Source organism: Artemia sp. Qi Xiang Cuo, chromosome 16 (genome assembly GCF_049724085.1).
Source record: "Artemia sp. Qi Xiang Cuo chromosome 16, ASM4972408v1, whole genome shotgun sequence".
NCBI classification, from domain to species: domain Eukaryota; kingdom Metazoa; phylum Arthropoda; class Branchiopoda; order Anostraca; family Artemiidae; genus Artemia; species Artemia sp. Qi Xiang Cuo.
Window position 1 is genome coordinate 49,753,793 of NC_142809.1, and position 20,902 is coordinate 49,774,694.

General features: G+C 36.4%; 2 protein-coding genes across 4 annotated transcripts in view; both read right to left on the minus strand.

Moving 5' to 3' along the window:
- LOC148943045 (uncharacterized) overlaps window positions 1–15,309 on the minus strand; it is a 27,990-nt gene extending 12,681 nt beyond the window's left edge. Inside the window, exon 1 of one of the 3 annotated variants that reach the window (XM_089102543.1) lies at window positions 15,264–15,309. The gene's annotated coding sequence lies outside the window, so the exon portion shown is untranslated. Of the gene's footprint in view, window positions 1–6,309; window positions 6,407–6,521; window positions 6,576–15,263 lie in introns of those variants that run through there. The other 2 variants (XM_089102544.1, XM_089102545.1) reach the window with 2 other exon arrangements.
- The window catches only part of LOC148943046 (uncharacterized), a 56,822-nt gene continuing 51,200 nt past the window's right edge, over window positions 15,281–20,902 (minus strand). The window contains exon 7 of the mRNA XM_089102546.1: window positions 15,281–20,895. Within this exon, the coding sequence (XP_088958672.1) occupies window positions 20,784–20,895 (112 nt within the window). The 3' untranslated portion in view covers window positions 15,281–20,783. The remainder of the gene's footprint in view (window positions 20,896–20,902) is intronic.

Genomic DNA, 20,902 nt, shown 5'->3' on the forward strand with positions numbered 1-20,902 from the left:
GCCCTGAGGGTTGTGGGGGATTGTCCTCCTCAAAAACATGTTTTCTATCTGAAAATCGAATACGCTGAACAAAATGGCTATCTCAAACTTTTGATTGGATGTGTTTGGGGGAATGGTGGGCTTGAGGGGGGGGGGGCTAGTTGTCCTCCAATCACTTTCGACTATTAAAAAGGGCACTATCCCTTTGAATTTCCAATCGAATGAGCCTTTTTTGAAGTTTCTACGACAACGCCTTCTATAAAAACCTTATATGCCCCATGGGCATATCTTAAAACCCTTGCCCTGAAGGTTCTGGGGGAGTATCCTCCTCAAAAACATATTTTCTATTTGGAAATCAATTACGCTGAACAAAATGGCTATCTCAAAATTTTGATTGGATATGTTTGGGGAAATGATGGGCGTGGCGGGGGGCTTGTTGTACTCCAATCATTTTCGACTATTAGAAAGGGCACCAACCCTTTAATTTCCAATCGAATGAGCCTTTTTGAAGTTTCTACGACAACACCTTCTATAAAAACCTTATAGGCCCCCAGGGCATAACTTAAAACCCTTGCCCTGAGGGTTGTGGGGGAGTGTCCTCCTCAAAAATATATTTTCTATCTAGAAATCAAATACGTACAACAAAATCGCTATCTCAGAATGTTTTTTGGATGTGTTGGGGGAATTGTTGGGCGTGGGGGGGGGGAAAGGGGCTAGATACACGCCAATCACTTTTGACAATTAAAAAGGGCACTAGCCCTTTAACTTGCAATCGAATGAGCCTTTTTTGAAGTTTCTAAGACAATGCCTTCTATAAAAACCTTATATGCCCCCAGGGCATAACTTAAAACGCTTTCCCTGAGGGTTGTGGGGGAGTATCCTCCTCAATGTTATATTTTCTATCTGGAAATCAACTACGCTGAACAAAATGGTTATCTCAAAATTTTGATTGGATGTGTTTGGGGGAATAATGGGCATGGATGGGGGGCTAGTTGCCCTCCAACCACTTTCGACTATTAAAAATTGCACTAGCCCTTTGAATTTCTAATCGAATGATCCTTTTTTGAAGCTTCTACGACAAAACCTTCTATAAAAACCTTACATGCCCCCAGGTCAGAACTTAAAACCCTTGCCCTGAGGGTTGTGGGGGAGTGTCCTCCTAAAAAACATATTTTCTATGTGGAAATCAACTACGCTGAACAAAATGGCTCTCTCAAAATTTTGATTGGATGTGTTTGGGGACATGATGGGCGGGGGGGGGTGGCTAGTTGCCCTCCAATCACTTTCGAATATTAAAAAGCGCACTAGCCCTTTGAATTTCCATTCAAATGAGCCTGTTTTGACGTTTCTACGATAACGCCTTCAATAAAAACCTTATATGCCCCCGGGGCATAACTTAAAACCTTTGCCCTGAGGGTTGTGGGGGAGTGTCCTCCTCAAAAACATATCTTCTATCTGGAAATCAAATACGCTGAACAAAAATGCCTATCTCAAAATTTTGATTGGATGTGTTTGGGGGATTGATGGGCGTGAGAGGGGAGGGGGGCTAGTTGCCCTCCAATCACTTTTTACAATCAAAAAGGGCACTAGCCTTTTGAATTTCCAATCAAATGAGCCTTTTTTTGAAGTTTCTATGACAACGCCTTCTATAAAAACCTTATATGCCCCGAGGGCATATGTTAAAACCCTTGCCCTGAGGGTTGTGGGGGATTGTCCTCCTCAAAAACATATTTGCTATCTGAAAATCAACTACGCTGAACAAATTGGCTATCTCAAACTTTTGTTTGGATTTGTTTGGGGGAATGATGGGCCTGTTGGGGGGGCTAGTTTCCCCCCAATCACTTTCGACTATTAAAAAGGGCACTATCCCTTTGAATTTCCAATCGAACCAGCCTTTTTTGAAGTTTTCTACGACAACACCTTCTATAAAAACCTTATATGTCCCCAGGGCAAATCTTACAACCCGTGCCCAGAGGGTTGTGGGGGAGTATCCTCCTCAAAAACACATTTTCTATCTTGAAATCAACTATGCTGAACAAAATGGCTATCTCAAAATTTTGATTGGATATGTTTGGGGAAATGATGGGCGTGGCGGGGGGCTTGTTGTACTCCAATCATTTTCGACTATTAAAAAGGGCACTAGCCCTTTAATTTCCAATCAAATGAGCCTGTTTTGAAGTTTCTACGAGAGCGCCTTCAATAAAAATCTTATATGCCCCCAAGGCATAACTTAAACCTCTTGCCTTGAGGGTTGTGGCGGAGTGTCCTCCTCAAAAATGTATTTTCTATCTGGAAATCAACTACGCTGAACAAAATGGCTATCTGAAAATGTTGATTGGATGTGTTTGGGGAAATTATGGGCGTGGGGGGAGCTAGTTGCCCTCCAATCACTTTCGACTATTAAAAAGGGCACTAGCCCTTTAATTTCCAATCGAATGAGCATGTTTTGAAGTTTCTACGACATTGCCTTCTATGAAAACATTATAGTCCTCAAGGGCAAAACTCAACACCCTGGCCCTGAGGGGTGTGGGGGAGTGTCTTCCAAACAAACACCTTTTCTATCTGGAAATCAACTACGCTTAACAAAAGGCGTATCTGAAAATGTTTATTGACGGGGTTTGGGGTAAGTATGGGCGTGGGGGGAGATAGTTGCCCTCCAATCATTTTCGACTATTAAAAAGGGCACTAGAACTCTCGATTTCCAATCGAATGGCCTCCTTTGAAGCTTCTACGACGACCCCTTCCATATGTGTTTGGGGGAATGTGTTATGTGTTTGGGGGAATGATGGGCGTGGGGGGGGGAGGAGGGCCAGTTTCCCTCCAATCATTTTCGACTATTAAAAAGGACACTAACTTAAAACCATTGCCCTGATGGTTGTGGGGGAGTGTCCTCCTCAAAAATATATTATCTATCTGAAAATGAACTACGCTGAACAAAATGGCTATCTCAAAATTTTGATTGGATGTGTTTGGGGGAATGATGGGCGGGGGGGGGGAGCTAGTTACCTTCCAATCATTTTCGACTATTAAAAGTTACCTCTGATATATAGATATTATTTATATATCCTTCAGGGCCATTGCTGGTGCATAGGGTGTCAAATCAACGTTACAGTTGCTGGGTCTTTTTTTATAGGGACAAGTAGCCTTTAAATCATAAAATCAAGTGTGGTTGAAATATTGCTTCGACTCCTGGGTTTTACCTTGCGCGGTACCAGAATGCGATCATGTGGGTGAATGTTTGGTTTGCTTCTGTAAATCAATTCCAATTTACAAAAATGTACCGGACGGAAATCGACCGTCTTTTCTGATACATCAGTTTAAGAAACACTTGGCCACTGCTCAATTGTTCTACAACTTGCTTGAAATCAATATCCAGTCACTTGAGGTCAATCTCCCCCCCCCCCTCTTTCTATGTTTAAGAAATGGATGTGAAAGTCTTTTATTATTCGATTTTTATATTTTTCCAAAACTTATATTCCACACTATTCTCTCCTCTTCCAAAACTTTCCCAGCAAGTGTCTCAGTTTGGTTCTATGCTGAAATTCTAGTATATTTGATTTAAAATATTACGTTTCATTATTACACTGCATCCAGGATTTAATTCAGATTTCAAATCCTTGCTAGGTCTATTGTCTTTAAACAAAGACTTTTAAGGTATTTGTTTCAATTAGTAAAATAAAACAGATAAAAACTTTCCATTTTTTTTTTCAGGGGGGGACTGGGGTTTGTGGTATAATATTTCCCCTTTTCTACTATCTTATTTTTTGGGGGGATCTCGTAGACACCTTTTACTATTTTATGCGGATCTGATTCGCCCTCCCCAAAAACATAGGGGGGGGGGGATATGTTACAATATCGACCCTTAGATTTATAGAGGCACCTCGCAACAACCACAGGCATGCTAAGAGATTTAGCATTTCAAGTGTAAAGTGGTAGTAACATTTGTCCACGTTGGGTATCAAATAGACTTTCCCCCGATAAAAGTACTTATAAGTATTATTTGTTAAAGTTTATTTTAGTTCCTAATTAAATTTGGCAGTTTATTTAAGTTTCTCATTTAAAGTCGTCTTTTTTCCCACAGCTATAAAAATAAAAAAAAAACAAATTCTGTTTTTGATGCTTTCTTGAATTTTCTCTTTATGGCGCTTGGTAATATCCATTACATACTCCCCTCCCCACTAGCTATAACTAGCAACAACTCCAGTCCTAATATCAACTAATAGGGTGGAGGGGTGCAACCCAATATTGATAGTTTTCTTTATTTAAAGTTTTTACTGGTGACTTATATTCATAAAAACCAGGCAGGGGGATGGGGCAAAATGTAGTTTGAAAATGTAGGGGGGGGGGGGGCCGTTTTTTTTAATTTTGTTTAACAAAAAAAAACAATTCAAAATCTAGGAGGGAAGCAAAATAATCTTGGGGGAGTACTTTAATTTGTAGAGGTTCTTTGTTTTTAATTTGGTTCTCAGAAAGATATACTTTATTCTCTAAAACCGCTTGTATTTAAAGTTCCGCATTTCTTAAAGATACCAGAATTAATAACCATCGAAATACGTAATTTTTTTTTTAATGCATTATACTTGTACCACTGTCTTTGCCCCTGGAAAGGGACAAAATTTTAAGGTTGAAATTGAGAAGACTGAGATTTACATTCGAGCCCATTCCTGCAACCCTGAGGTACCCCACGCAAGATCTGTCATTATACTAAAAGGTGTATGCTAAGGTGTATATGGCATTAAACCTTTGCAATTTTGTACTAAAATACCGGTTTTCTAGAACAATATAAGATAAACAAAAAAGGATCAAGGTTCCTTTGCCCAAAGCTGTACGCAACATGACCCCCACTCCTCATAGGCATGTATGCTAAAGTTTTAAATGCTATGAAAAATATGAACTTTGGTTTTTCATGGCTAAACATAGTATTTTACGTGGCATGAACCCCAACATCCTTCCTTAATTAAAATCCTTGATATCTATTCTTCATGCAGTTGTCATTGAAGTAGCTGTTTTAAATGATTCCCAAGAAAACTTTACAACTAATCACACTTATAGGAAAAGCGCTGCAAATTATGTAATTTTTACCCATACCACTACTACTATTACTACTACTAACAAATCACCGCAGCACCAAGCCACCTGAGCTCAATACAGCTACGCACGCTCCTGCTTGCGCATTGTAATGTTTTTTCATAAAATCTGACATACACTCAAGGGCCCGACATACGCAGCTTTTTTCGGGAAGCGATTTCAGCAGCTCAGTGGGCAAATGATGGTGGTAAAAAAAAGAAAAAAAGAAAGAAAAAGAAATGCTATTTGCGCGAGATTTCAAAATTAAACATCATGGACACAATTAGTCAACTTTATTAATAGATGCATGATTGATCTCAACTTATTATCTAGTTCTTTTATTATAATTATTATGTCCTTTTATTATTAAAATTTTTTATTCTTTTAAAATTTTTATTTTATTAAAAAAAAACTTTAATTAAATTTTACATTCTTTCATTACTAAATTATGAAGTCCTTTCATGATTAAATATTTAATTATTATTATTCAGTTCTTTTGATTTTCCTACTGAAAGGAAGAAAATGACTGAGGATTTCTTTTCTTGATGATCCCGATGAAAATCGGCTCCGTTTTTATAAATCAGCACCGAAAACTAGAAAATTCTCAAGCTCAAATAAGCGTCACTTGCAAATTTGCAAATTGGCGCCGAAAAATGCTATGTGGATTCTAGGCTTCAGGAAATAAATCTATGGTCTCGACCATGGAAAGTAGATGAGCGCGTTCGGACCTTTGATTTTAGATTTGCACTCAGCTTCAATTGTTTTAACCTCCGTAATCACAGCTGCTCTGATCATTTTACTCTCGGACTCCAGTTGATTTTTCGTAACTCCTGTCACTAAGTAAAGACAAGAAGGCTCCAGGGGTGTTTTTATGGATTAAAAATAAAATTGCTTCCCCCCTAAATTCTCGAGAATTAGTAGGCGTTCAGACGCTGGATTCTGTCTCAGACTCTGTCCAAGTTACCTGATCAAAATGGTTGAAAGTCCAAGGTATTTTCAGAAATAGGAAATTCACAATCATAATTATCACTTAAATAGGTGTTTTCAGTTCTGAAAAAGTTTCTCGATAGTTACTATTTTCAGCTTTCAACCATTCTGAGCGGGAAATTTGGACAGAGTCTGAGACAGAATCCAGCGTCTGAACGCCCACTTATCGCAACTACTTAGTCAAACAGAAATTCAATCTTCGGCACTGTTTCTAGCTCACTAAGGAATCTAACTAATTCTTGAGAAAATACTGAAGGAAATACGAGCTACTTCGACCTGTCACAGCTCGCATGTCGGTTTTCTCCTCTTCATACATCTATTAAAAATAATTTCTTGAGGAAATGTTAAGAAAAAATAAATTCTTGAGGGAATATTAAGGAAAATACAAGCTACTTAGATCAAATAGGCATCCTAGGAAACATTTTGCCCCCCCCCAAAAAAAAAATTTCGGTGAATTAACATCCCAAGATTCTTCCCTTTTTGGCTACTTAGTCAAGAAGAAATTCGAATAAGTTCAATCCTCTGCACTGGTTCTAGCTCACTCCGGAACCTAACTATTTCTCGAGGAAATATTGAAGAAAATACGAGCCACTTCGACCTGTCACAGCGCGCTTGTCACTTTTCTCCTCTTAATACACCTGCTAAAAATAAATTTCCAACTGGAAAGACCAAGTGCCAAAGGACAGGTTGTTTGTAGCCAATTTTCGCTTCCGCATCGTTCGAAAGACTTAATTGGGGACATAAGATCATAATAACTGTCAAAACGTTTCATTTTGATTTGAGGCATGAGACTGAAGGAAAAATATACGACGAAATAACAAAAGGTCGTAAAAAGAAATAGGAAATAAAGGGCTGGGCACACGTAGCTAATTTCAGGAACTGATTTCAGCATCACTGGTCAAACGATAGCGGTAAAAAAAATTTGTTGAAAAAAAAAAATTATTGCGCAAGATTTTCAAAACAAAGAATCATGGTCACAAATAGTCAACTGGAGTTTATTAATAGTTGCATGATTTATCTCAACTTAGTTCTCAGTTTAGTTCTCAGCTCAGTAGCGGGGTCTTTCACCACAGACATCTCTGGCTGACTATTTATTTGTATCCTTATTTTTTTGTGATGATGAAAATCAGCGCTGATTTTGTAAATGGGCGCCGAAAACTAGAAAATTTTTCAAGCTCAAATCGACAACGATTTCTTTTAAAATCAGGGCTGATTTGGAAATCATCTCCCGAAATCAGCTACGTGTGCCCAGCCCTTAAGAGACGCCATTCCAGAGGAGTATGTACAGAGAAGATCTCACAAGAACGGATGTTTCTTCTTTTTTTAATGGTTTTCCTTGTAGTTACTGTGATGTGTAGTTGATGTTACTGTGAATGTCCAAAATCTGGTTAACGTCGACATTCACCAATGAATGTCCGAAAGTCGTTTTTCTCTGCTTGGATTCAATTAGATTTGCGAGTCAGCTTTTTCAGTCTTATGCAAGCTATGATGGTAAAAGTTAAAGTTGGTTTAGGTTAAATTTGGCTATAAGCATCAGAAATAGGTTAAAAACCTAGACTAACCGAACCTAACCTGTCATCATCAAACCTTCCATTAAACTAAAAAAGTTGACTGGCAACACTGAGTAAATCCAAGAAGAAAAAAAAGGATTTCGGTGAACGGTGAATGTCGATATTCACGAATATCGAACATTCACAGTAACAGATACAAGCCACGGCAAAATATTTGCTGTGTGGGATGGGAGGACTATTTGTGAGGTATTAACTCTACTATAGTGTATTTTAATTAGAAATCAATTTTATCGCATCTGGACCACGAAGTGATCAAAGTATTTATTCAAAGAATTGATCTCTAGACTTCTTTGATCTCGAAAGACCTAATTCAGTAAATGGGCTTAAAAAAAAAATACAACACAGTCACGTTTCGCTTTTTAAGCACCTTGTAGGTTTATCAACATTATTACATCAATTGACGGTGTCTGAGATGTAACCATATTTGTTTCTTATAAAATTTATTTTTTATCGGTCAAAAGTTTGAGGCTCCCCCCCCTTTTTTCGGTAAAAACGTGTTATGTAAGTAGGGAATACATTTTAAATTTTTGCGGCCAACAACCCAGAAGCTAACAGCCAAGTGTCTTCGAAACGTTTTACCTGAAAGAACTTGGGAAACGGTCAAGATTAATAAAAACGATACAAAGACATCTTCTGTGCTTCTAGTCACAGGAAGAGAAGTTCCTTTCATGTTACAGTACATTTAGGGAGCAGATTAGATGTCATTTGGGAGGATAATGGGAGGCAGCTGCCCCCTCAACAAATTTAAAAATATTATAATTTCTTAAGTAAATCTAAAAACGATAATTGGTGAGAAACTGGTTTATCTGTTGCCAGGTTCATTTCTTTTTGTTAAAATATGAAGTTGGACTAGGCTAAGTGGTACAGCTTAAATTAAATCCTTCTTAACTTAAAGCCGATACGACAAAAATTACGATAGTGCTAATTTTATTCGAAGTTTCATGGGGTAAGATTAAAGTCCAAAAATAGATAAGCACCATACACGACGGGCGTTGAGAATCCACCGGTGAGCCTCCAACACCAGACAGGCACGGAAGCAGGATTGCCAACTTAATTCTATGTTTATTTGATGGATGTGTATTGTTTAAGGTGTGTTGGGTAATGTTTTTTTTTTTCAGTTAACCGAGTAGCGTCTTTGATAGATAACAACTTTTCTTCGGTACCACTTGAAGAAAAATATGCCATTGAAAACTTAGGGGAGACCCACACCACCTTTAATTTTCTACTGTTTGGCCACCATTACAAAATAATACTCCCCAGACCCCATGGGTGTGGACCCCATCTTGCCCTCTCAATCAAAATACTTAAATTACGCCCACGGGGAGTAGGCCACTCCAGATTGTCACTATGTTTAAAGTATTGTAAATAACAAACTCTGTAATAATAAATCCATTCTCTTGTTTGCTTTTTCTTCGTATACTGGATTTGCAGTGTTTTGCATAGTTTATTGATATATATATATATATATATATTATGTATTATATTGCTTAATTTATTCGTATTTCGTTAGACGTGTGTCCTGTTTTTATGATTTTTATTTGCTGTTATGACATGATTTATTCTCCTTGCCTTTCTTTTCTTTAGTTCTTTTCTGTTTATCTTTTTCCCAGTGTTGTTGATTAAATTGTTGTGTGAGTGTTAAAATAGTAGCCACTAAGTGTCAGTTCATTTTATGTTTTTTCATTTGAAGATGCTTATCATTAATCTAAATCTCTAATTGACCCCCGCTCCCCGTTTCATGCTTCATTACCATTCCTGGCAGGCAAAATATGAACAGTGTTCGTTGTCAGCGATTAGTAAATTCTCAGAATATTGTTTCAATAACTGCAATATGTTCAGGGGCGGATGCTGAGTGAGTGTTTGGACGGGGGCACCAATAAAATTTGACTCCCCGCCGCTCATTCGCCCATGAAAATAGTGCAACTTTTGACCTTATGGGAGGTGGACACCTGCCCCAAAAACAGCCCCCGGATCCAACTCTTGATGTTATTGTATTAATAAATCTCTAAACATTTTAAGACATATCGATATGTCTTAATATTATCTAAAATAATATAATTAATTAATAGTTAGTGTTATTCATTAATCACAATTCCTTAATGAATAATCAATCAACAATAAGTAAATTAAATTAACTATCTTAATACTAAGTAAGACTATATTATTAAAGACATTATTTTCGACGCAACACCTGTAATTAGGGGTTGTTTTCTTAGACCACACTGCAGTTCTATGCCGAACAAATAAACTTTCAAATTGGGATGAATCCATTTATTTAGACAGTGAATTTCACTGTCTAAATAAATGGATTTATCCCCATTTGAAAGCTTATTTATTCATTAAAGACATTAACATAAACAAATGAATAAATACAATGTGTTGTATTAATAACTCTTTCTAAACATTTTAAGACCTCAACATTTGGATGATCCAGAATTGAAATAGTTAAACCATTCATTTTACGTGTTAATTATTTGGACCAATGCCATAACAACATGCGTTTATTCCACTATTAATCAATTTCTTTTAACGAGGTGTTTTAAAGAAAAATTGAGAACTATATTAAGCTAAAGATGAGCAAAAATAAACTCATATAACACTTCAAACAGATTACGAAAAGTAATTGCTATCAATGAATAAATGAGACCGAAAATGAACATAAAATACAACGAATAATCAACAAATAATGCATAAAATCGTTATAAATAATCAACATAAATAAATCAACATCTGAAGGTGATTGAAGGTTTACATATAAGAGAGGTGCTCCCCGTTCCCTTTTCCCCCTCTCAAAACCTCTATACGGCTTTTTTGTCCGATCCTTAATCTTCTAAAGGTCAGATCACCATTCGCACTTTACTGACAACAATTTTTATTTTGAGAAGCGTGATTTTATGTCATAACACCAAAAATAACACAACAACAACAGTGGTATCTGAAGGTGATTCAAGGTTTACATTTAAGAGTGAGGCTCCCCGTTCCTTTTTCTCTTCTCTAAACCTCTATACGGTTTGAATGTTGAAAAAAATATGTCTTTTGAAGTGTGGTTTTTATTGGTCAAAACACCAACAAAAAGGTCAAAATTGAAGAATTTGACCAAAAATTGGCCAAAACAAAAAAGAAGGGAGTAATATCACCAAAACAAGAAGATTAGTGAAATGAATTAATGAAAGTTTTCTGATTTCTTAATATATAATGATATTTATTTTTGGCAGTCTCAGCAATTTTTCGTTTATTAACGTTATATAAGAGGAAAAGTTAAAATATATTTTGTTTTCAGTAAAGCGTAAATGACACAGTAGCCTTTAGAAACCTTAGCGGACGCAAGCCCTACTACTGTTGTGGTGATTTCTGTTCATTTAATGTCTGAAATATTGGATTTCATTTCTGGCCTCAACCAATATTTTGGCTTAATATATCTCTTAACTTTTTTTGATAAACTTCAATTTTGAAAAAAAGTTTTTTTGTTTATTTTTGTTTGCGTTTAATTGACAATTTTTGTTTACAAATAAAAACAATATCAGTGTGTTTTTTTTTCTTTTTTTCTTGACCTGCAAATAGCAGGTCAACATTTTGAGCTGCTATTTATATTTTAGACAAAAATCGAAACAGATTTTAATAATAGTTTTACTATAGAAATTGTATGGATTGGGAGGGAGAATATTATTCCAATGGACTGAAAATCTGCACTATTTTTCAGCTTCTACAGGGCTGAAGCCATTCTGAACTCAATCTTGTTATAAACTTGAATATAGACGAATATTTATCAACCATTTTACTATAAGAATCTTACTAAATTATAGTTTGTCATAACTTCTTTATTTTAAATAAATGCTCTTGAGGTCTTTTGTTTTAAATTAAATAAAAAAAAAGTTTTTTTTTAACTGAAAGTAAGGAGTGACATTAAAACTTAAAACGAACAGAAATTATTCCGTATATGAAAGGGGCTGTCCCCTCCTCAACGCCTCGCTCTTTACACTAAAGTTTGTCTCTGTCTCACATCTTTATTTTTTAAAACAATAAAAAACTTTAGCGTAAAGAGCGAAGCGTTGAGGAGGGGACAGCCCCTATCATATACGGAATAATTTCTGTTCGTTTTAAGTTTCAATGTCGCTCCTTACTTTCAGTTAAAAAAAACTTGTTTTTTTAGTTAATTTCTGATCGTTTTTGAATTCATGCAGCTTTAATTTTGGCTCACCGTATATGAATAATTAAAAGGAAATTCGCATATAAATTATCATTTTTTTGACTAATTGGCTTTCTCGAAATTTTGTTCTGGCATAACTTAGGAATTGACTTACGTAACAAATTTCTATATTCGTATGTTTTTATTACATATATTAGGGAGTTCGCTCCCTAGTCAATAGCTCGCTCTTTGCGCTAAAGTTCGAATTTTATTCGAATCACAAACCCCTGAATCCCAAAGGCCGGTTATTTAGAATAGATAGCACTTTTGAAAGTACTAAAAAAAAGTTTAGCGTAAAGGGCGAGGTATTGAATAGGGGGCGTATTCCGTCATATACGTAATTTTTTCTGTTCGTTTTAAGTTTTAATATTGCTCCTTACTTTCAGTTGAAAAAAACTTGTTTTTTTAATTTAATTTCTGATCCTTTTTTAAATAATGCTGGGAAACCTGGCACCCCTTCATAGAAATGTCCCCTCCCCCAAGCAAATATCCCCCCCCCGTAACCCCTACTCTGACCCCGACGTCCCACTAGAACAAAATTCCTCCTGAAAACGCCTGTATACTTCCCAATAACCAATGCTATATGTAAACAATGGGCAAAGTTTATAACTTGCAGCCCTTCCCCCAGGAACAGTGGGGGATTAAGCCATCCTCAAAGACATATTAATTAGATTTTCGACTATGCTGAACAAAATGGCTATCTCAAAATTTTGATTAGGTGACTTCGGGGAAAAAAATGAGCGTGAGTGGGGGCCAAGTTGCCCTCCAATTATCTTGGTCACTGAAAAAGGGTACTAGAACTTTTAATTTCCGTTCGAATGAGCCCTCTCACGATATTCTAGGACTAATGGATCGATACGATCACCCCTGGGGAAATAAAAACAAAAAACAAACAAATAAACACACATCTGTGATTTTTCTTCTGGCAAAAAATACAAAATTCCACATTTTTGCAGATAGGAGCTTGAAACCTCTAGTAGGGTTCTCTGATAAGCTGAATCCGATGGTGTGATTTTCAATAATGTTCTATGACTTTTAGGGGTTGTTTCCCCCTTTTTCCGAAAATAAGGCAAATTTTCTCAGGCACGTAACTTTTGATGGGTAAGACTTAATGAAACTTATATATTTTAAATCAGCATTTAAATTTGATTCTTTTGATGTATCTATTGGTATCAAAATTCCGTTTTTTAAAGTTTCGGTTACTATTGAGCCGGGTCGCTCCTTACTTACAGTTCGTTACCACGAACTGTTGAAAAGAGTTCTGCTTTGTTGTTGTTAAAAAAAAAGAAAAAAAGTCAAGCATCAATAGAACCAAGTTTGTTTCCTGATTAAGGTTCCCATGGTTCTCAAATTGTAATCGAGTGTCTTCTCGACGCAAAAAAAAAGTATTTCGCACAAGAACCAATACAATCACAAAAATCACATTTTTCTTTCAAGATTTTTTGTCCTTTCCTCCTCTTCCCCCAAGTCAAAATTTAGAATCTACTAGATGTAGCTTTTTATGAAAAAGCTTGTTTTAGTTTAATTTTAATAAAAATCCTACAGATACGAATAAAATAGTAATTTTAAGTTTGAAATACTTTATTCATATAAATCAGGATATACAACAAACTAATCTACCACCACATAAAGAATAAAATTTGGAAAGAACGAAAACACATACACAGAATAAAATATGATTACAATAAGGTATGATTGATATAATAATAAAATATATGGACAATATGAAAACTATCAAGTTCAATTTTTCTTAAAGAAGATTTTTAAGCCTTGTTTTCTGCTAATCAAATGTGGTAAGATCTCACACCTTTGGACATATAATTATCTTTTAATAAAATCAGGAATCTGATTTTGCTTTATCAGTTTTTTTCAGAAAATCAGAGTTCATACTTCTCCAATCAGTGGCCTTAGGATTTTGATCAAAATATAATTGAATTCCTCTGTTGAATGTTCCTCTGAGCAGAAAAATTAAAATTGTCATTTCTAAATGACAAATGACAATTAAAAAGATAAAGGAGGCGGCACTAGACCCTTAAGGTCCGAGCCGGCGGTACCGATCTCCGTCTCAAGGCCCTTCAGCCAGGAAGTGCAATCGGAGGGGGGATGGGGGCCAGCCATCCTGTGTGCTTTCGCACACCCTTCCTGTTTACCTTCCCAGATTTCTCGAGGTACCCATTTAGAGCTGGTACAATGACAACTCATCATAAATGACAAATTTATGCACCTTTGACGAAGATCAGTGAGCTCCAAAATGCACTGCCTATTCAACAATTGTTTTTAAAAAAAATGACGGTTTGTTTGTGTTCAAGAATGGTATACAGGATCAGAATCAATTAACTGAATAAAAACGAACATTTGGTTATTCAGTTCTAAATAAAGTATTTTTAAAGTATTACTCCAAAAAACACCTGCCATCCATCAACGGTTCAACACGTATACACGTTTATTGTATACACACGTACACACGTTTATTGGTATAAACTAGTAGAGAAATAAGAAATGAAACTACCAGAATATTGCCTTGCATTGGGGGCATGGATACCCAAAAATATGATAATTTAGGTTTTATTCTTCATGGATTATTGAGCGCCTGAGGCACAAATTGCTTCTAAAACGCGACAATAGAATCCACCACCATACAAAAGTAAAATATTCACTTCATAGAAACGTCATAAAACCTTTATAGTCAACAATTCAGTATATTTACAACGTTCAGGGCCGTATCCAGGATTTTGTTTCGAGGGGGGGGGGGCTACAAAAGGATTTTTCTTGGGGGGGGGGTACAATAAAAACTTTAAAAAACACATAAAAAATGTGTCACATTCATTTTTGTTACTTTTTTACGTGCCGGACAAACATTGCAAGGGGGGGGGGGTTCAAACTCCCTACATCCCCCCTGGATACGGCCTTGACTATGTTTCTTATCTTTTTTAAACATTTCTTTTTAATATTTACTATCCTTACTTGTTTCATTCTATTATTAGTAGCCCAAAAGCTTGTCGGACGACATGCAAGAAAATAAAAGAGAAAACTGTAGCACATCCAGTTCTGTTTTATAAATATTGGAGAGCATAGTTTTATCCCTTTCCCCAAACAGAAATTTCCAGCCATCAGAAATGTTGTTTCACCTATTCGTTGCATAGCCTATGATTGGCAATGTGTTACGGAGATTCTTTTTTTTTACTGTCCCCAATTCTTTGTCTTGCTGAGTGTCTGCGACCAGTACTTATTTGTTGTTTCCAAGGTATATAACCAAGACTGTACTTCGAAGAATGAGTATCTATTTAGTAAAACAGAATTTATCCCCCACATAGCATCGAGCCACAGCTATCGAGACGAGTCGAAACCATAGACATAGCATCAAGACAGGAGTTTCTAACCCCAAATTTCTCCACAGGCCATACCATTGTTTTTGCATGCAATAAATTTCAGTCTTGTATATTTTAGCATTAATTAAATCAAATTGAACTTACAAAGTCTGTTTCTCTCCTTTATTTTGTCTTTTCTACAGACGCTTTACTTCTAAAATCAAGAAGAGAACTAAATACGCTTTCTGAAATCTCTTGTTCAATCTATGAAACTTAAACGCACGGCAAGGAGTTCCGAAAAGAAAAAGTTACGGTCCTTCATAACTTGCCAATTTTATCAATGACAAAGCAACTAAAACATAGCTTTGAATACTCCATTCCAGGCGAATACGAAAAAGGGGAGCAAGGGTCACCAGTCTCACCCATACCCCCGAAACCTCAAAGGTTTCGACATTTTCCATAATAGCACCAATATTTTTCATATAATCTGCCAGGTGTCAATCTCTTTTTTTTCGAACTTATGCTCATACCTGAAATAGATTCTGCGCGAGTTTCCGCTGAAATCTCGAGGGAAGTTCAGTTCCCCGTGTAAGAATATTTCATCAATCTGGGCTACAGCTGGAGATTCCAAGCCAAATGTTTGGATGGCGCATGTCTCAAATCGCCTTTTCTTTCAAATCAAGACAATGGCGTTAATTGAGAGGGGGCAGGGGGACATTGGGCTCCAATATATTTTTGCCCTAGATGTTGAAAAATACCACTTATGGATATTTTCATTGAAAAAAGGGCGTTTTTGTTATAGTTCATTGAAGTTATTGGAAGAAATAACAAAACCACCTCCCCCCTAGCACATCTTTATGTAAACAATTTTATCACCTGTGCCCTTCGATTCCATGGTATTTGAACGTTACACACCAAAAGTACGGTGTGTAACTACAAGCCTCAAAAGTGCGGGCTCGTGGGATTTAATCCTGGGAAGTAGAGAGGATTTCCTGGTACTTTAACATAAGTATTTAAAATAAAGTATGAAATTTGATTTGATATAGTCGGACGATTCAAAATATGGTTCGCTGCACGAGTAATAGCAAGGGTCGTATCCGGGATTTTTTTCGGAGGAGGGAGGGGGGGGGTTACACAATAATTTTTTCGGGGGGGGAGGGTTATAAAACAGACTTTAAAAACGCGTCGTAAATTTATTTTTATTCGTTTTTGTTAAGTTTTTACGAGTCAGACAGATATTTCAGGTGGGGGGGGGGGTTCGACCCACCCCCCCCTCTGATGGATACGGCGGTCTTTATAATAGTACAAATTTTTTTGTTGTCCTTGGTGGAGTGCCGAATGTAGATTTTTAGAAATTTCGGTTTTGTTTGAGGCGGTTTTTGTTGTTAAGACACATTTTTTAGATAGTCTGTTTCTTGGATAGTTAGATAAAACAAATCATTGATTCATATTCAGCTGGATTGCGTATACTTCGTTCAAGCTCGAGTTGATAGCTGATGAAACCAAAATAGCTCGCAATGCTTTAATGAGAAAGCTGTACATTCTTTTACAGAATTCCTTTTAGCACTGTTTCCATTGTTAACTTCTTAGCTTCCAGTCACAAAGACAAGGTTTTCATAGATTATACTAACTTAAATAGAGATATTTATTACTTTTTTCTTAAATATACTACCTACTCACATTTATACTCCTCACCTAAGCTATTTTAAGTTGAATCCGATTTTGAGAGTTATTAACTAGTTTGAAATATCTTAAAAATTAACTTTGCAAAAAGCAATATTTACTGCTATTGTTATTTGATTTTAGATACTTTTAATATCTGTTCGTTGAACCATAAATAGCTATTTCTGCTGCGACATGAAAGCATCAATGATTAAGACTATCAACGTTTACTAAGATTTCGTTACGGAACGTTTGAAACTTTTTTATACCCATTTAAATAATAAGATGAGAAAGTAATACAACGAATTGAAGAATATAAGGGAGAAAACAGTAAATTATTAATTTACTTAGCACAGTCCAAACAAGGGGAAAATAAATCAAACGTCTTCTGACTTTGGTCTAGGTACATAAGTAGGAATTTAATGGAGGATGGAATCAACTTAAAGAAATAATATAATAAACTACAGGACACCGTAAAAATTTTCATATTCCACAAGGATCCCGAACATAACCCCCCACTCCCCTGCAGACTTGCATATTTTGGACGGAATTTTACGAATCGCAAGGCTTCCTAATGCAAACTCGTACCATTTAAGGCGGATTTTCCATTTAGGACGGCAATATTTTCATGCATAAGCTTGTACGTCAAACCATGCACATACAAATACATAGCAAGGCTTTTCAGCGCCCGGGGACCATGTCTTCCTCAAGCCACAAATTAGACGCCGAACCAAAGTTCAATTTTACAACACCGCGGTCTCAAGCATCATGCTATATTCTTCTGAGACGTGGCCAATAACTCAGACACAGCTACGAAAAATCGATGCCATTCAAACTAGACACCTGCGTCTAACTGAAGGCTTCAAATGGTATGACAAGGTCAGCAACACTGAGATCCTGACGAACTTCAAGCTAGCAAATCTCGCTACTCAAGCAGAAGCCCGTTCTCTGAGGTGGTAAGGCCACCTACTCCGCCTCCTGTCAAGCACCCCGGGATCATCAAGGATTTAAACCCATTGAAAAATGATTAAACCCATTGGAAAGAGACCGCGCACCAGGTGGGCTCATGTAATAAACCAACGACTCCTCAGAAACAATATCAATCCAAATGAGGCCCTATCACTAGCCAGTGACAGGACAACCTGGAAAAGACTCACGGCACTGTCAACTAGTTCCCTATGCACTGGCGAACCAGCTGAGCAAGAGCGTTAGGTCAAGTTAGTCAAGTCCAGTGGACCTTGTGGTTTATGCGCCCCCTCCACTATCACCACCATAATATAGGTAAACAAAGAAAAATTCACATTGACACGCTCTCTGAGGCTGAACCCTGAACTGCCTATCCCCTATTTACGCCACTGTGCATTTACTCAGGCATGCGAGTAAGTAAGATATATACGTTAACGCAATTGATTAGAGACAAAAGAAGCTTTCTGACTTGTAGAATTTAAAATAGTAGACCCTAGAATTGGATGCTTAACTTTGCACAAACAAACACCATTTGCTTCATGTGACCATTTGCAACTATATTGGCATAGGAGGAACCTATGCCAATATAGAACCTAGAACTTAAAAAAAAATGAAAGTTTGATAATATGCATGAAAAGAAACCGTTTCAACTGATGATACCAAATACACGAAATCCAACACTTTCAATGACGCCCAACAAAAATTACTTGCAAAAAAGAATTTGAATGATTTTAGGACAAAGGGAAACATTGCCAAAAATGGGGACGGTCTTGATGAGATTTTCATTATCAAATTCAACCTGTCTGAGAACTAAATTCCCGCGGCTTCAAGTCTCTTGTGCAAAAACACGAAATGTTGATTTAGATCGACATAAATGAATACGTGTTTCCCTTGGTTCCCATTCATGTGACTTTTTTTTGAATGCAAACCGACTCACGGATAGCGGATGGAGGAAAATCACAAAAATGTTCACACAGGAACGGTTCACTACAGCCGTTGAACCTCAAAAAAATATTACGAGATATTTGAACAGCACATGCATAGGAATAGGTTAAATCAAGTTCTAGAAGCCAAGAAAATATTCAAAGGACTAACTGGTATTATCCTAGGATGGCTATGCCTAATTAAAAATATAATTCTTATCTTCTATGTTCAATTCCCTGTATATATCCCCCCAGGCTTTGAGAATTAAATTCTTGGATTAAAAGAAGATAACCCTCATGTTCTTTGACAAATATTAATTGATAACTTCTGATAAACATGATTAGTTTTGAAGTTACACACAATTATGGTTTAAAACGCTTTAAAATTCAGAATAACGGATGAAATTTTCAACGGCTCAGTAGAAATATTTCAGCACAGCCATTGAACCGTTGTGACACATAAGCTTGCTGCGAAAAACGGAAGAAATTTGACAGATCACAGATCATGCAAAACGGCCGTTTTTACGTGAAATCGCGTCAGTGGGAATCCAGGGTTTATCTGCTAGATTCCTGTTTTTTCACCAGGCTTGGTCGCATCAAACCAGTGGTCACATAATATTGAAATAGACCTACAATCTAAAAAAAAAATAAAAAAAAAAAAATCGGAAGAGCCAGAGAGAATAAACCAAGAGATGTTGCCACAGGAAAGTTCTAATGTCTGCCATTTTATGCCAAAAAGCACAATTTTTGCGCAGCTAGAGTCAAAATGGGAGAACACAACTAGGGCAATGAAAAGTTTCTGGATATTGATGCATAGACAGACATGTAAGTATGACTAGGCCCATATGTGAATGCCACTCGGGGTTGCCACCACGGTCAATTCCTAAAGTGTTACGATTGCCAATATTTGCGTGCTACACATCGACTTTCAGGGGTACTAAAGTTAGTATAGTACCGGGTACTATAGTGGGTTCAAACTAAAGTCTGTACCGAAGCCGACTGAAGTTCTCAGGCCGGTTGCTTATTGAGGCTTATACCCAAGAAATTTAGAGGTACTTGCAAAAACCGTCACAATAGGAAAATAAAATTCAATTGTATACATAGGAGAATATAGAGTATGAATCTCGATTGACGTATTACCCCCCTCCCACTTCAAGAACAAAAAGTGTAATCATAAGAATTAAACATTTATTTTTTTTATAAAGCAATAACGGCTGATCTAGCTTACATGCAGTATATACGTGGGAATACTTTTTCTTTACAATGATTCAATTTTCCTATCTATCTATCTGATAAAACGAGTAATAACTGTATGTAAGTTTTTTTTTTTACGAAAACGGCACAATAATATTTCCTAAAATTTGGCATACTATCATTTTCCGGTGTAAAAAAAAAAACGATCTAGATAGGTCACGACTGTGGGAAAATTCGTTTAGGGCCTTAATTTTGGAAAAAACATGTTCCATGTGAATGACATCACAAATAACCAGACACGTAATACCCTAATGGTTTAAATGGTACAATGAATAAAATAAAATTAAGGCTGTTTTACAAGAGGGAAAACATGTCTTTCCTTTCATAGAGTTCTCGTGCCCCGGCACTATAAACTATACAGATATTATTTTTATCCTTTTTTATTTTATCTATTTATCAATTTTATTTATTGGTCCTCAGAAGGTTCTGGAATTAGAAAGCTGATATCCTAACACCTTTAAATACCTTTAGGTCCCAAAATTACCAATCTGCTGCACAGACTTTCGATATAAAGGAGCACTGACTCGAGTACTGAAGGTCCTATTTAAACGAAAACTGCCTACAAAATGACCTACATAAAAATACGACAGCGAGGAAACTAAATTGATGTTAAACATATTTAAAGAGTACGCTTGTGAATAAATTAAGTAGAAAATGTATGATTTTAGTAAATAATTTTGAACTTAAAGTTTGACTTCGCGAGGCTTCTTTTTCTACCTTGCAATATTTTAATGGTTCACTTACTAAAAACTAAAAGGTCTATTTTCAACAAATCCTGTGAAGCTAAATGTTTGGCAAGGATGATATTTATATGATATGCACTTTAAAATATATTGTATTTCTGGCACTGTGCCAAATCCCTCCAAAACCGTTTTGGGAATTACGCTGAATTCAATCCCCAATCGTATTTTTTGTATTGAATATTTCGTTTTTCAACAGGAATCTTTTCAAGTTTTTCCCTTTCTTCTGGTGACAAAAAGGCGGATATACGTCTGGAAA